This window comes from Drosophila rhopaloa, unplaced genomic scaffold, assembly GCF_018152115.1.
Source record: "Drosophila rhopaloa isolate 14029-0021.01 unplaced genomic scaffold, ASM1815211v1 contig_167, whole genome shotgun sequence".
In the NCBI taxonomy this organism is placed as follows: domain Eukaryota; kingdom Metazoa; phylum Arthropoda; class Insecta; order Diptera; family Drosophilidae; genus Drosophila; species Drosophila rhopaloa.
The window spans coordinates 2,900,934-2,915,712 of NW_025335047.1; the positions used below are offsets into that span (position 1 = coordinate 2,900,934).

A 14,779-nucleotide genomic window follows, 5' to 3' on the forward strand; every position below is an offset into this window, starting at 1 on the left:
TCACCTTCAAAACTAAAATACATTTAATGCGTTCAGAAAAATAAAAAATGCATTCCCAAGCAGATTGCTAGTTTAAAAGTTATTATATACGTATACTTCAATAACATGAGCTGAAGTCTTTTCCATATGGATGGTCTAAAAATAGAACACGGAGTGTAGTTTTAATCTTTGCGCTGATAGCCTCGTAAAATGGTACAGGCATGTAGCATCATTATCAGTCGGCACCATTGAGGAAGGTTCAGTTTATTATTTTGAACTTAGGTGTAACACTTAGAAAATGATTAGTACTTAAAGAATTTAAAAACACATTTAACATTGAGCAGTTAAGCTTGTCTAACTTTTTATAGACAAATAATGTTATCAGAACTACTGTTTTTATTTGTTTTTCTAAAGTAATGTAAGAACATTACTTACCATGCCGTATATTAGACCCAAAAGCCGACTTATTAATGAAATCACATCTTTAGTTTCATGTATATGTATTTGTATATTTAAATTTAATTGGAGTTTTAATTATTGTTTAAATTAACTAAGCTTAAACACTTAAATAAACGCGCGAGCGTAATGTAATGTAATGTAATGCATTCATCGTCAAAGAACTTTTAACCTCTTATAATCGCAAATTCCGTACATCGAATAAAATCACTCAAAAAGTGTGCTGTCACTTTTGATTAAACCAACCCAATCTGATCCGATCCGTCTGCTGATCCGAACCAATCTCGCTTAGTTCGCCCCTACGTGATATATTATAGAGTAATATAATAAACAACGAGAGAGAGAGAGAGACACACAGGACACGACATCTATAGCTAGTAATTGTAATAAAATAGACGGGAGGCCAACGGAGACAAAGAGATCAATAACCACCAGCATGTCGTCATACCACCGTCACAGTCACAACTCGTAGGTGATGTTGTTCATGTGATCGCGCGTCTTTCGCGCCTTGAAGGGGGCCGCAAAATGCTCGTACGCATTCTCCGCATTGTACGACGAGCAACGTCTTAGTCGGTGATGTTGCAGAGAGCTGCTGTACGGAGCATTCCCGTGCCCGGCCCCACCGGCTCCAAAGCAGCGCATGGCGGCGCACAGTAGACTGCACCACCGCCACGACGAGGTGAAGGCGTAAAAGTGACGACCTGCACTGCCACTGCCATTTCCACCACCCTTGGTCAGCAAATGCTGGCGACTGTGGTGCAAGTACGGATTGTAATTCGAGCGGAAACTGCTGCTATCGCTGCTGTGGCCACTGTCGTCGCTGCTGCTGTCGCTCCGCCGCAATCCCAGCCGGAAAAGATTCCCATTATTGTGGGCCGCATTGGCGAAATCCTCAAAGTCCAAATGCGATTCGTACTCAAAGTCGCGATCTATAGAAACGGCGGGTGTGATGATCATAAATTGACTATACTTCTGGCTGCGATTCGCCTGTTGCTGCTGATTTTGCTGCTGCTGCTGTCGATGGTTCCGCTGCTGGTTGGCCAGTGAATTAAGCAGCGTCTGATTGGTGTCCACCGAAGAGTAGCTATTGCTGTTCGACACCGGCGACATGTCATTGTTGTTATTATTCACATTTCCGCTGCTCGTATTGTTATTGTTGTTGCTGTGCGTAAAGACGCCAGCGGGCGCTGGTTGGGTAGTGGTTACAGCCGCCGATGCAACCACCGAGTGGTGCTGGGGCTGATAGTGCTGGTACTGCAACTGCAGCGACGGTTTGGCATGCTTACGCCTCTTGGCAACTGGAGCTGAGGTCTGCTGTTGTGGTGGTGGCAACGGCAGCGGTGTCTTCTGTTGTTGTTGTGGTTGTGGTTGCGCCTGCTGCTGCGGCTGCTGCTGATGTGGGTGATACTGTGGGTGTGGCTGGTGCAGCGCTGGCGATGTGGTGGTGGGCGTAGAGCCGACAGAGGGCATCCATCATCTCGTATCCTCCGTCCCGCTACTGCTGTCATCGGGCTTGACGATTTGGTACGTTATCAAGTACTCCGGATAAGACTGCAAAAACAGTTTAATAAATAATAAAATGTGGAGGATAACAGCTTAACCAAGTACCCACCTGTTCGCCCCGATAGACAACGTATTCGGCGAAATGCAGTCCTCCCGCCGAGGGTCTTCCCACCACCGAGTGGTGGCCTGGTGGTGCGTGAGCCATTTTCATGGCGCTATACTGCAAGAAGGATTTGCCCAAAGCCACTCGGCACAGCAGCAATTGTCTGTTAGCGAGGAAAGCAAATGGTAAAATTATGTTAATAAATTTTACTCTAATCTCCCGTCAATTTTACTGCAATGTTCACTCACCTGGGACACACGTAGCAGGACTTATCCTTGTGCGAGGGACATCCAATGCCGCCGCAAATTCCATATACATACTGGTTGCTCTTCGAGCTGTGCTCGGCGAAATAAATGCCAGCACCGAACATGCCGCCTATGTAGGCGTGGCGCTCATCGAATCCGCGCTGCACGATTGCGTTAATAAAGGGACTGCCGTGGAAGAGCATCCGCTCGTTGGACTGAACGAAATTCTCTTCGGCGATCTCCTGGCGCCGATGCGCATACCGCTCCCACAACTTTCGGTTCTGTACTTTTTGCACCTGTAAATGATAAGGATTTAAATGCCAGTCAACTAAATCACTTCTAGTAAAGACTAACCCGAATAATGTTGTAGCGAGTGAAATAACCGCCAGCTTGACCATTATCCCGATGTTCGCGAATCGTGGCCTGCATCTCCTCCTCGACGGCCACAAACTCCTTGTCGTCCGGCAGCAGATCCACCAGCAAAGTGCACAGATTCACGTTGTTACCAATGCCTTGATGGTTAAATAAGTACATTTTTAAGTTAAGTTAATATTTCATTTTTAAATCGTTTTAAATACTAACCTGCGGTGGACCTCAGCTGAGCGATTCCCTTGAGTATCTTGTGGCGGAAGCCATAGGCAGAGACACCCACCTGCTTGAGATCGTCGTGGCCCATTTCGGCTAGAATGTCCAGGGTGATTTGCTCGCGTTCGAACAGCTCGATTAGGTGGTGAAGCTGTTGGCTGCTCAGGAAGCCGGACACATTTGTGATGGTCTCGGCATCCGGCAGTAGGTCATCCGAGGAGGCGCCCTCAGCCCCATTAGCTTCGGCACCCTGGGCGGGACTGATGCGCGTGCTGCTGGATAGAGGAAGTGGTACAGGAACACTCAAAATCATGGAGGCACCGGTGGGCAGCAACACCGTTTCCGTGGTGGGGGAGAGAATCGCGGATGAGGACGAGGAAGATGTGCCTGCAGCAACAGCTGCTGCATCTGGCGCCGGGGAGCTGCTGGTCAGCGATTGCGTGGAAGCACTCAACGCCTGCTGACTCAACGAGGTGGCCATCGCATCCTGCAGCAGGCACTTGACATCATCCGCCGTGGCCAGCTCGATGGGCGTCTGTCCCTCTTGGTTCTTCATGTAGGCATCAGCTCCGTGGGCCAACAGCAGCGAGCACAGCTGAGTGCGTCCCTTTTGTGCCGCCTCGTGGAGCGGTGTAAATCCCCATTTATCAGTGGCATTAACCACCGTCTTGTGCTTGATCAGCAGTGCTGCAATATCTAAATGTCCATAGCTACTGGCATTGTGCAGGGGTATAAGTCCCCCCTTGTCCTGCGCATTTACGTCCGCTCCATTTTCCAGAAGATACTCGGCACATTCAAAATTGTTGTATCCCGCGGCCAGGTGAAGTGGTGTGGAATTCCTGCCCTGAGCATCCCGGCAATTGATTGACTCTGCGGTGACCAATCGCTGAACCCGAGCCAAATTCCCCTTCTTTGCTGCATCCAGTAGGGCCGATGGTCCTCTCAACAGCTCAGCTACATCGTGATCAGACTCCTTGACCAAATCCGCTGGCGTGGCTCCATCCCGGTTCTTCTTCATGGGATCGGCGCCATGCTTGAGAAGCAGTTTGCAAATATCGTACTTTCCCTTGGCGGCTGCTTCATGGAGAGGTGTAAACTTCCACAAGTCCGATACGTTTACATTGGCTCCGTGCTTGACTAGTAGTTCGGTTACTTCATAGTGCCCGTATGAGCAGGCATTGTGCAGAGGCACCAGTCCGCCCTTATCAGCCGCATAAACCTCGGCGCCGTGCTCCAATAGAAACTGAACCACTGGCACTCGATTGAACCCAGCAGCAAAGTGCAATGGTGTGGAATGCCGTCCATCCAAGTCCCGACAGTTGACCGAGATCGGATTGTTAAGCACTATGCGACGCACAGTATCCAGATCTCCAGCCTTGGCCGCCTCCAGTAAATGAGTCTCGCTGTCCGGCGGATTCTTGAGCAGCTTAAGCACATTGTCCGAAGCCAATTGCGCGGCGGTAAGTCCTTCAAGAGAAACGATGTTCGTATCGGACGCGTAGGAGAGCAGCAGTCGAACGGCCTGCTCATCACGGGCACACCGATGCAGTGGCGTCTGGCCCAGACTATCCAACGCATTTACCTTGGCGCCCTGCTTCAGCAAAACCTCCATGGCATCGTAGTGGAGGAGCTCGGCAGCCAGGTGGAGAGGCGTGAGGAATGCCTTGTTCTTCTCGTTCAGCAGCGATCCCTTTCTGGTCAGCAGTTCCATCAGCTGCTTGCGCTTCCCATCTGGACAGACAACGGCCAGGTGGAGCGGTGTGTCCCCTGTGTACGGATGCACAAAGTTAACGATCTCGGCACATACAAGCTTCTTGGCACGGGACACGTCGCACTTTCGACAGGCGTCCAGCAGACAGTGGCCCTTGTACTCAACTGAAAAAAACGAACCATGTTAGGGAAAAAAAATATATTTTTATGACATGGGATTGGTAAAGATAGACCTTGTTTTAATTAAATGCAATTAATGGGTTTTTAATTTGTCTTTGAGTTATATATGAAAAAACCAATTTGTAGTAAAAATAAATAGTTTTTAATTTGGATATCAATCTCTATTATAAAAAAATAGTTCACAAAACCTTGTGACTATTAAACATGAGGTGGAAAAACCATTGTTCACAGAAAGCAAATATGTGTATCTAGTTATCTAATATATTTATTTGCAAAACAAATATGATAGCTTGAGGATAATTGATAAGCAAGCATGATCTAATATAATCCCATCAATCCCACTGACTACTTACAGGCAATCCGCTCTCTCAGTTCCCTTGTGGGCGCCGCATCGATGGCCGACTTGCTGTGGCAGTTGAGGAGGGTGGGATCAGCCCCGCGACTGAGCAGCAGGCTGCAGACTTCGACGCGGCTCTTGGAGGCGGCCTCGTGGAGCGGCGTGAAGGCCCACAGATCGTTGGCGTTCACATTGGCACCCGCCTGGATCAGCAGCTTGGTCACATCGAAGTGGCCGTAGGAGCAGGCATTGTGCAGCGGCACCAAGCCGCCCTTGTCCTTGGCATGCACATCCGCCCCGTTGGCCAGCAGGATCTCCACGATGCCGATCCGATTGTAGCCAGCCGCTAGATGGAGCGGTGTGGAGCGTCGTCCATCGCTGGCATGACAATTCACATTTAGAGGTGTGAGTAGAGCCAGCAGGCGATCCTCTGCCCCCGAGCGAGCGGCTTCCAGTAGTTCATCCTTGCGATATTCGCCGGTCAGAACAGGACGCGTCGCCTCGTCCGCCAGTTCCAGTGGCGTCTTCTGCTCCGAGTTCCGGATCGTGTGGTTTGCACCATGCTGCAACAGGGCCAGGCACACATCCACCTTGCCCTTGCTAGCCGCCTCGTGCAATGGAGTGTAGTTCCAGTTGTCGGTGGTGTTCGGACTGGCCCCCGCTTTTAGCAGCAATCGCACCACCTCCGCGTGGCCAAAGGAGCAGCAGTTGTGCAGCGGATGCAGGCCGCCCTCGTCGCAGGCCTGAATGGAGGCACCGCTGTTCAGCAGGAATTCGACCACTTCCCGGCGTCCATACCCTGGGTAAAAAAGAAAATAATTAATCATTAGATGAGTGTCATTTAAGCTCTGTGTGTTTTAGTTGATGGCAAGCCCTAGAAATGTACGGGAAGGTCTTGCCTTCAGGGTGTTCTTTCTTGGGTTCTTTCAGCCTTGCCCGTGGCATTTGAAAGAGTAAATCACGTAGACAAATAAGACAAGACAGAGATTGGTTTCCGTATAAAATCTGTTATTTTCTCTGAGGCATTTCTAAATGAGTAAATGTATTAATATAATTAAATTATTATTTCCATTATATCGAAAAGCCATAAATCATTTGTAATTACTGAATTTTATTTCAAAAATAAACCAAACCTTTTTAATATAAATTTGTGTGCTGATGGTAAAAAAATAATTAAAACTGAAGGGATTTTTTTAAAGTTAAAATTATAAGTACGCTATAAAAGTAATCGGAAAGACCAAAACCACAAACATCTTAAAAATAAATCGTTAATCGCATTATAGTTAATACAAAAAAATGACATCAATAAATATTTATGTGAGGAATCTGATCCCGCTATTATCAACAAACTTTTGGAAACGTTTGCACTATCATGGGGAAATTGTCTATGGCAAAGATCTGACTCATCTTAATTTGGCACCGGAATTAGTCACACAACCGATTACCAGCATAAATGTTTACTGTTTTATTTATATCTAAGTTTATAATAAAGTGCAAGGAGAACCGGAGCAAATTGCAAACAAAAGCTTGAGCCACCCACCAAAAGTGGTTTGCGAAACATTTGCGCCGTTCACTTTTCTGTGGGCAAACAATTACGAAAGTTTTGCATTAAAAATTAATAGAATGGAAAACTTAATTCCAACTGTTGCACTTGGAGCCACAAAGCGCCAATTGTTGGGGCCATAAAGGAGATCCTTGAGTGGATAGTATGCATAACCTGAGATATATGTACGTTTCACCAACTTGATTTGCCATTACTGGCCCGAAGGTCTATTTGCTTAACTTTTTGGGCAGCGATAAAAGTGAGTTTAAGTGTCTCAAATGTGGCCAAGATATGGAGGGAAGGTCTCTGTATCTCCGGGTTTATCGACTATGTACACACCCCGCCGAGATAACGGGGCAATGTCAAAATAGCTGATAGTCGAAAAGAGTTTTATTATGTATCACGATTATCACGGGAAAGGAAGGAGAAACGTGAGCTTCGATTTTGTTTCCTCCGCAACAGGTATTGTAAAAAAACCAAATACTTCAAAATTTCATGCGTTCAACAAGGTGAAAACATGCCACCAAATAATACTTAAACTAAAACGACACCAGACAATAAACAGGCCCCTTTGAAGATCTCACTTTTTGTTCACAGAACGTGACAAAAAGACAGACGAATATAATAATGGAAAACCAGTTTGTAGAAAGAAAGACCCACCGAATGAATCATAGACCAGCAGATAATAAAAAAGTGCTCAACTTAAAAAGAAGTCACAAATGGCCAAAAGGCGAAATTGATATGCACGGGGCGTCGAGTGAAACGGTTAAAAAAAGCTTTTGGGGGTCGACTGTGCGGAGGGGAAAGCCGTTTATTTTGACTTTTGATGCTGGACTGCCGACTGACAAAATAAATCGCAATGCATAAAATGCTAACTAGGCCAAAGTCACAACAAAAGACGCGAAAATATTGAGCCAAAGACGTCAGCAGGATGGCGCATGCAACGCAGCAGCAGCACAACAAGTCGCCCCACCACCCACTGCCCCGCCCTCCGCCCATATAACTGTGACCCCTAAAAACACGCACAGTCCACTTAATAATAATAAAAGCTCAGACAATAGCTAAAATATGTACTTGCATTACGAAATATTCCCAAACAAATATTCAAATTAGAATAATAAGAACAAATATTTACATTTAAAGAAATAGATCGGTAATGTATTTTGATATTATTAATTTTGTTTTTTTATTTAATAGTAGATAATGAAAATCCTTTTTACCAATATACGTTTGCTATGCTTTTTGATTAACCTTTAAAACGGAATACCAGTTAGAATTATGTTTCTTATTGGGATGTTTACTGGACTTTAATGAACATTTTAGAAGGCTTATTTTGTAAGAAATTTTTATTTTCAGTGTCTAACCAGACAAAGCTTTCAGTCAAATGGCTAATTACCTGGGCTCTCAGTGCTATTATCTCAACCGCAGGTGTATGAATATATTTTGAAAATAGAAAATGTTAAAATGCAGCACGCACACAAATGCAGTGGTGAAAGGGGGGGAAGGGGGTACCGGAAACAAGCCGAACATATAGAACGTGGTAGGGGCAACATGGAAACTAGGTCAACTCTCGACGCCATTGGAGCAGGCGAGTGTCCGACCGAGAGCGACGACAATGACGCCCGTCACACCCAGGCGCAACTAGCTCAAGGCCAAATCCGCACTGCAGCGGGGGGCTGGGCTGGGTGGGCGGTGAGTCCTTCAACCTTTCAGAGGGGGTGGGTCCCTATTTTAGCCCGTCCTTGGGCGGGAGGGTGGTATCCAATCTCGAGATATATCACTTACCCGCTGCGAAATGCAACGGCGTGGACTTGCGTCCCGCCGTATCCCTGGCATTTACGGTCTGCGGCGTTATTAGCTTCTTCACTTTGGCGATCTCGCCCGTTTTGCAGGCCTCGAAGAGCTCCCGCAGCGGATCGTTGGCCATGACCGCATCGAGATTAACACTCAAAATGGCCCTACTTCGACTGTTGTTGGCCATCGTTGTGGTTTTTGTTTTTTACGCTTTGGCACACACACGCCCCAAAAAAAAGCGCAGATTCAGTGGGTTGCTCTCCTCCAATCCTAAGCAATCCTCCTGTTTTTCGCTCCCTGGTCTGCCCGCATCCTGTGTCCAGGTGTCCTGTGCCGCAGGAGCAACAATTTGCCACTGACTGCCACGCGACCAGCCCACTATTTGCGCTTAATATTTAATGCACAAAATTGCAGGCCCCAAAATCAATAGGATTTCCTTGCTCCGTCACTGTTTGATTATAAAGTTCACGGCTGTTTTATTTCGGTTTCGACTGGGATTTGGATTAACTCGGGGACTAACTCTCTGGTGTTTGGCCTCCAGAGCAATGGGCACGAGCGATTATTTTACAATTATTTCACTCCTCCGCGAAACGAAATCTTGCATTGTTTTGTGACGGAATCAGAGTGACCGTACGCGGGGATGGCGAATATTCCGTGGCAATGCTCTACAGTGTAACCGATCAGCGGTGTTCAAAAATACTAGAAAGAAACCAATAAATTTAAGCTTTTTGCTTAATATAATATAATATAAAATATACAATATAAAACTAAATAAAAACACATGATATCACTTCAATTTAAACTTACTTAACTTCTTAAATATTTGAAGACCTTTCTTTTGTACCATTAATTGACTTTTCATATTTTCCAAAACATGTGTTTAAAAAACCAGTGCTTTAAGCAGAATTTAATTTTTTATAGTTAAATATAACTACTCAGTTTAAATATGGTTTACCCCTTTCCGTAAAAGGTATATTAATACAAAAACCTAACTAATTTATTATATTATTTTTATGGAGTTAGTAAAGTCATTTGTTATTCTACAGAATAAAAAAATTATAAAAATTCATAGAATGGGTCTATCTATATGGGTCGGAAAAATACTTTAAAAATTGTTCATTTTATAATATACAAACATTTTAAATTTTTGTAGCATACAATTTAGAAGTATTGTAAATTTGTCAAACATGTTCCAGTCGATTTTACTTTCAAATCCTTTTAAAAAAAAGTATTTAAAGTCTGCAGACACATTTAGACAAACAAATTAAAATTTTTTTTTTACATAATTATATTTAATAGTTTTTTGTTTTAGTCTGACTTCAATATATAACTTTGTACTCCCAAAAATAAATTTTATACACAACAAAAAGAAACAGGAGCACGAATTAATTTTACTTTCAAATCCTTTTTATAAATTAATTTAAAGTCTGCAGACACATTTAGAGACAAACATTTAAACTTTTCTTTAAAATAATTTTATACAATTTGTATAGCCAATACTTATATAACTTTGTATCCCCCAAAATACATTTTGTACAAAACTTTTTTTATTTTAAATTTATATAAAATAATATTTTTAAAATAAAAAATTATGTGTATATTTTATTTCAGTTCAAGAAATTTTCCAATTAGCCTTGTTATCGATAAAATACGAATCCACCTGTCTGGCCATCCCTGGTATGCTATCGATTTTGGCATCGAGTACAAGTGCAAGCCAACAACAATGTTTATTTTTTGCTTTTATTCGTTGGAAAATTCGTAAAATTCGAAATAAGGGCTGTGCTTATTAACGAGATAAGATATATATATGTATTAACAAGAATAAAGTGAAGTGAATAATAACGAAGCTCCAGCGCCGAAAGCACGAAAGTAAACAGAAAATCGGAAATCAAAAAAGTGAATCAGAATTTTTCCAGCGTACACACACAGGGGCAGGTCTAGCACACACACAGACACGACACTCGTACGGAACCAGTTGTGTTGTTGTAAATAAGTGCAAGTGAAGAAGAAGCAGAAGCTGCGATCGGAAAATTAAGTAAAATCGTGGAAAAAACGGGGCGGAAAAAGCGAGGAAAGTAGAAGAGGCGGAGTGCACTTAACACGCTTCGCTGGCTGCGCGACAGCAGAACGCCAGTCAAGCGCCAAAAACCATTAGCGTAGAACCCCATTTCCAGCTGGAGCGGCACAAGAAAGCAATTTTCTGGTAGCAGAAACACCAAGAAACGGAAATAATTGGACGATTTTTAGAAAGACAAAGATAATTAGCCGGAATGGAGCTGAAAGTTTGGGTCGAGGGCATTCAGCGGATTGTTTGCGGCGTTACAGTGAGCACCACTTGTCAGGTATTTGACTACATCGACTATATATTATTGATTTTTCCCTAATTATTCTTTTAATTCCCATAGGATGTGGTCTTTGCTTTGGCCCATGCCACCGGAAAAGTGGGAAGATTTACATTAATCGAAAGGTGGCGCAATAATGAACGCCATTTGGCCCCCAACGAGAATCCCATGAAGCTGCTGCTCAAATGGGGGGAATATGCAAATGATGTGCAGTTTATATTACAACGATCCGAGAACAAAACCCAGCAGCAGCAGCAGCAACAACAACAACAGAACAACAATAACAACAACTTTGCTGTGATGACAACGAAAAAGCCGCTGGGCCCAAATAATAATAATAATAACAATAAGCCAGCGCCCACATTACAAAAGCAAAAGTCGAACGTCGAACTCAGCTACCGCACTAAGGAATTGAAAAAGAGTTTTGGGTGTGTGATTCTCATATATATTTTCTAAATCGCTTAGCTAACTTTTATTGTTTTATGTCGAACCTTCTTTAATATTAATTACCTTAAGACCAAAAGTCGAAGCCTTCAAAAGCAATTTTTTTTTCTTTCTTCAACCTATGAACGATAAATTAAAAACAAATAAAAATTCTATTTCTATTTTTTTCAGGGGCTACGATGCCAAGCAGTTTGACAACATTGGAATAGTCAAAGGGATCCCCCAGCAGCAGCAGCAACAACAGCAGTTGCACTCCCAATCACCGACTTCAGGAGCTCCGATGAGTCCCCCAGTTGTTCTCCAGGAGCAGCTGCCACCGCAGGATAACAACAATGTAACGCCGCTAGTCCCAAAACATGAGAAATCGCTATCGAATCCTCTGGACATGAGCAGCACGGGTGGCACTCCACCTGTGGCCGGTGGAGCAAATGGCTACAACGACTTCTACAACAATAATAGCAGCAGTAATCAGCATATCTACAGCCAGCTGAGCAAATCCAGCAATGAACTCCGACGCTCCAGCCCCAACGAGATGTACTACAACAACAATAATAATATCAGTAACAATAATAACTCCCCGGAGCTCTATAAACAAACACCGACGATTTCCGCGAATGGTGCCTTAGTGCCACCACCATATCGTGACCCGCCGCCACCTAGGAACAGTCCTATGTGCCAGGGCCAGCGTTTGGTCAGCAGCAATGCGGACACTATGTCAAATGCCTCCTCCTCGACGAATCCGTTCCTCAGTGACTACGAACAGCACAGCAACCACAATAACAACAGCATTAATAATAATAGCCAGGCTATGGAGGAGGGCGAGACAATGTTCCATGCCACGCAATACACCGATCTGCTGCAGATCATCAAGTTTCAGCGGGAGAAACTCACAGCCCAGCAAATGGAATTGCAAAAGGTAGAATATACACATAATCTATAATAATTTGGTATGATTGAGGCATTCTGTTTATTTCTAGTTCGACACGGAAATAGTTTATTTAGAAAGTAAGGAACGCGATCACGCCCACGAATTGGAGGCCATATCGCGTGAGATCTCCAAAGCAGATCAAATATTTCGGCAAGGCAGCGAACAGCTACAGACTTTGCAGTATGTGGAGGAGGAGAACGAACTGGTCAAGCAGCAGGAGAAGACATTGAAGTCTGAGATTGCTCTGCTGCGCTCCAAGTTGGCTAACTGCGAGACAGAGCTGCTGCAATGCAAGAATAAAATGCGTTTGCTCATGGACGACATTGAGCTGGAGCAACAGCAGCAGCAGCAGACCAATAGGTGGGTTAACATATATATCTTTATTTTACTTAGTTTGTTTAACACTTTATTGTTTTAGGCAAACTGTGGAGCGTGACTTCTTAATGGAAATGGAGCGGATACAGAGCGAAATTGACCAGGCCCTGCACAATACTGACACTTCAAACAAGACAGCAGATAGTTTGAAAAAGGAGTTGTTGATGATTGAGCATGCCATCGCCGAGAAAAAGCGACAGGTGGAACAGTTGGTCAACGAGATGAAGGAGGTGAATTTGCAGAGTCTGACGGTGACCACCACGGAGGAGATCAAGCATTTGTTGGAGGGACCCAACAAGCAGGGAAGCAGTCGGCGGATTATTGGGTCGCCCAGGCAACTGGAAACTGCTGTTCCGACCAGTAAAAATCCTCACGGCGTCTGGGTTTAAGTCACACCGGCATCGAAACTATTTTTCTAAACATATTCCTCCTCCAACAAATGATGTTTTTGGGAACAAAATTGAAAAACATATCTTGAATGCATAATGGAGTTGACACAAAACGGATTCCAATATGAATATCACAATTTTACACAATATTCTCTACAAATTTACAATGATCAACACGTTTGATCACGGTTTTAGTATGCTAACATTCCAACCACTCTCTATGGATCTCTATAAGCAATGATATATGTTACAATTTGGGAAACGCAGCCCACTAATGTCTCCACATTCTGCACTGTACTTTGCATTTTAATGTAGGAAAGGAGTCCAAATCCACATACCCCTAATTTTAATTTTGTGTGCTATACTTCTGTTTAATTTTTGTTGCTAGTCTACGTGTTAACAAAAGCCCTTTCCAATCTCTACAATTCGCCATTAGTTGTTAATTTAACAATGAACTTTAATTGTTGCAATAATTCGAATGTAACGAAACTTAAAACGCCTTTTTACCATTTAAGTAGTGCACTTAGTGATTTGTCTCCCACAGAATGATTCTTTATAGAATTCACAGTTCGAATTACACAAAACTTATTGTACTTAGCAATTAGCGCAGCTTTAACAAGAAATTACAAATTAGCAATGCTTTGTTAAAAAGTTTCACTTATAAAGTGCTTAGCCTTAGCCACCGGATATCGAATCATAAGATCGAAGCATTAATAATTGCAAGTGTCACGCATTCGTATTTGATGCTTATTTTGTAGGGTTAAATGCATACAACTAAAAAACAACTCATAAGTCGCTTCTGTGTATTATGTTTTTAATTAGCAATATTTAATATTATATATTTACACAAATTGATAGTGAACCACAAAAACACCAACCGAAATGCAATTTATTAAATAATATACAGTACTATTAACTTTAAACTAAAACGGTTTTAGAACAAATTTTAATTTCATTATTTCTAATTAGCTAATAAATACATTTTTATGATTTTTTTCTTTAAAACTCAAATCAGATATTTCGTATTTACTGTTGGGGTATTGGAAAACCACCTTAATAAGTTTAAATCTTAAATAATAGTGGGGAGTTTCAAAATATAAAAACAATAAGATATATATAAGGTGTTAAGTTAGCTCAGACTTAAATTTAGAAAAGAAATTAAAATACAGCAATCCCTTCAAAAAATTAGTATCGATTACCAGAACTCAGTTGCTTTTTATTTGAGAATTAAGGAACCTATTTGAAATAGTCTCCAAAATATTATTTTCGATATTTGAATCTCTAGAAGATTCAAGGGTTATAAACTTGTTATTCACCAAACCAAATTTGACTTAAATAAAATATTTAAATTAAAAATGTAGAATAGAAATAGAATGAGCCCGCGACCCTTGTGAGTAGTGAAAAGCGCCCGGAAAGGAAAGAAAACCGCAGCAGCTCAACTCAATGGTCAGCCGAAGTCCTGTAGGAACCCGAAGTTGCTCTGCTACTGCGCTGCCGGTTTTCCTCGGCCGCTTTTCTTCTGCGGAGGAAAACAAAATCAGCAACACACGTTGTCACCAGCTTCAGTTGGCCGCTGTGCGTGGACGCGTTTGGTCCTTTCATCCTTTCCGGTTTTCGTTTCTCCAAAAAACACTTTCTCTGGAGAAGCGCGCGCGACTTTCGTTTTTCAAAAAGTGTTGCCCACTTAAGGGGACAGTGAAAGTAGCCCCAAACAAATAAAGAGGCGACGGAACACACATTTGAATGGTCTGTTTTGGGGGCATCCTATCGTCCTATCGCATTGACACAATCTACAAAGTGGTCGAGGGAGCATTAAGTGGCCCGGCAGCAAAAAGGAACGAAACCGCTCCGTTTTTATGGCCCTTT

At 43.1% G+C, this 14,779-nt stretch overlaps 2 protein-coding genes across 2 annotated transcripts; one reads left to right on the forward strand and one right to left on the reverse strand.

Annotated features, from left to right (window-relative positions):
* Window positions 1-462: 462 nt before the first annotated feature.
* On the reverse strand, window positions 463-9,058 carry LOC108046808 (poly [ADP-ribose] polymerase tankyrase). Its single transcript, XM_017126705.2, is given in 7 exon segments — window positions 463-1,986; window positions 2,048-2,204; window positions 2,290-2,582; window positions 2,641-2,798; window positions 2,869-4,746; window positions 5,115-5,897; window positions 8,427-9,058. Coding segments are annotated over 7 exon segments (4,557 nt in total). The 5' UTR covers window positions 8,623-9,058; the 3' UTR covers window positions 463-894.
* A 1,072-nt stretch (window positions 9,059-10,130) lies between these two features.
* LOC108046818 (putative mediator of RNA polymerase II transcription subunit 26) lies at window positions 10,131-13,907 on the forward strand. The gene is made up of 5 exons (XM_017126729.2): window positions 10,131-10,777; window positions 10,841-11,205; window positions 11,393-12,137; window positions 12,199-12,509; window positions 12,568-13,907. The coding sequence occupies exons 1-5, from the start codon at window positions 10,706-10,708 to the stop codon at window positions 12,911-12,913; spliced, it is 1,839 nt and encodes a 612-aa protein (XP_016982218.1). The 5' UTR covers window positions 10,131-10,705; the 3' UTR covers window positions 12,914-13,907.
* The last annotated feature ends 872 nt before the right edge of the window (window positions 13,908-14,779 follow it).

Coding starts and splice junctions, on each gene's coding strand:
- LOC108046818 (XM_017126729.2), top strand. CDS start 10,706: ATGGAGCTGAAAGTTTGGGTCGAGGGCATTCAGCGGATTGTTTGCGGC. Junction 10,778..10,840: donor CAGTGAGCACCACTTGTCAG/GTATTTGACTAC, acceptor TAATTCCCATAG/GATGTGGTCTTTGCTTTGGC. Junction 11,206..11,392: donor GAATTGAAAAAGAGTTTTGG/GTGTGTGATTCT, acceptor TATTTTTTTCAG/GGGCTACGATGCCAAGCAGT.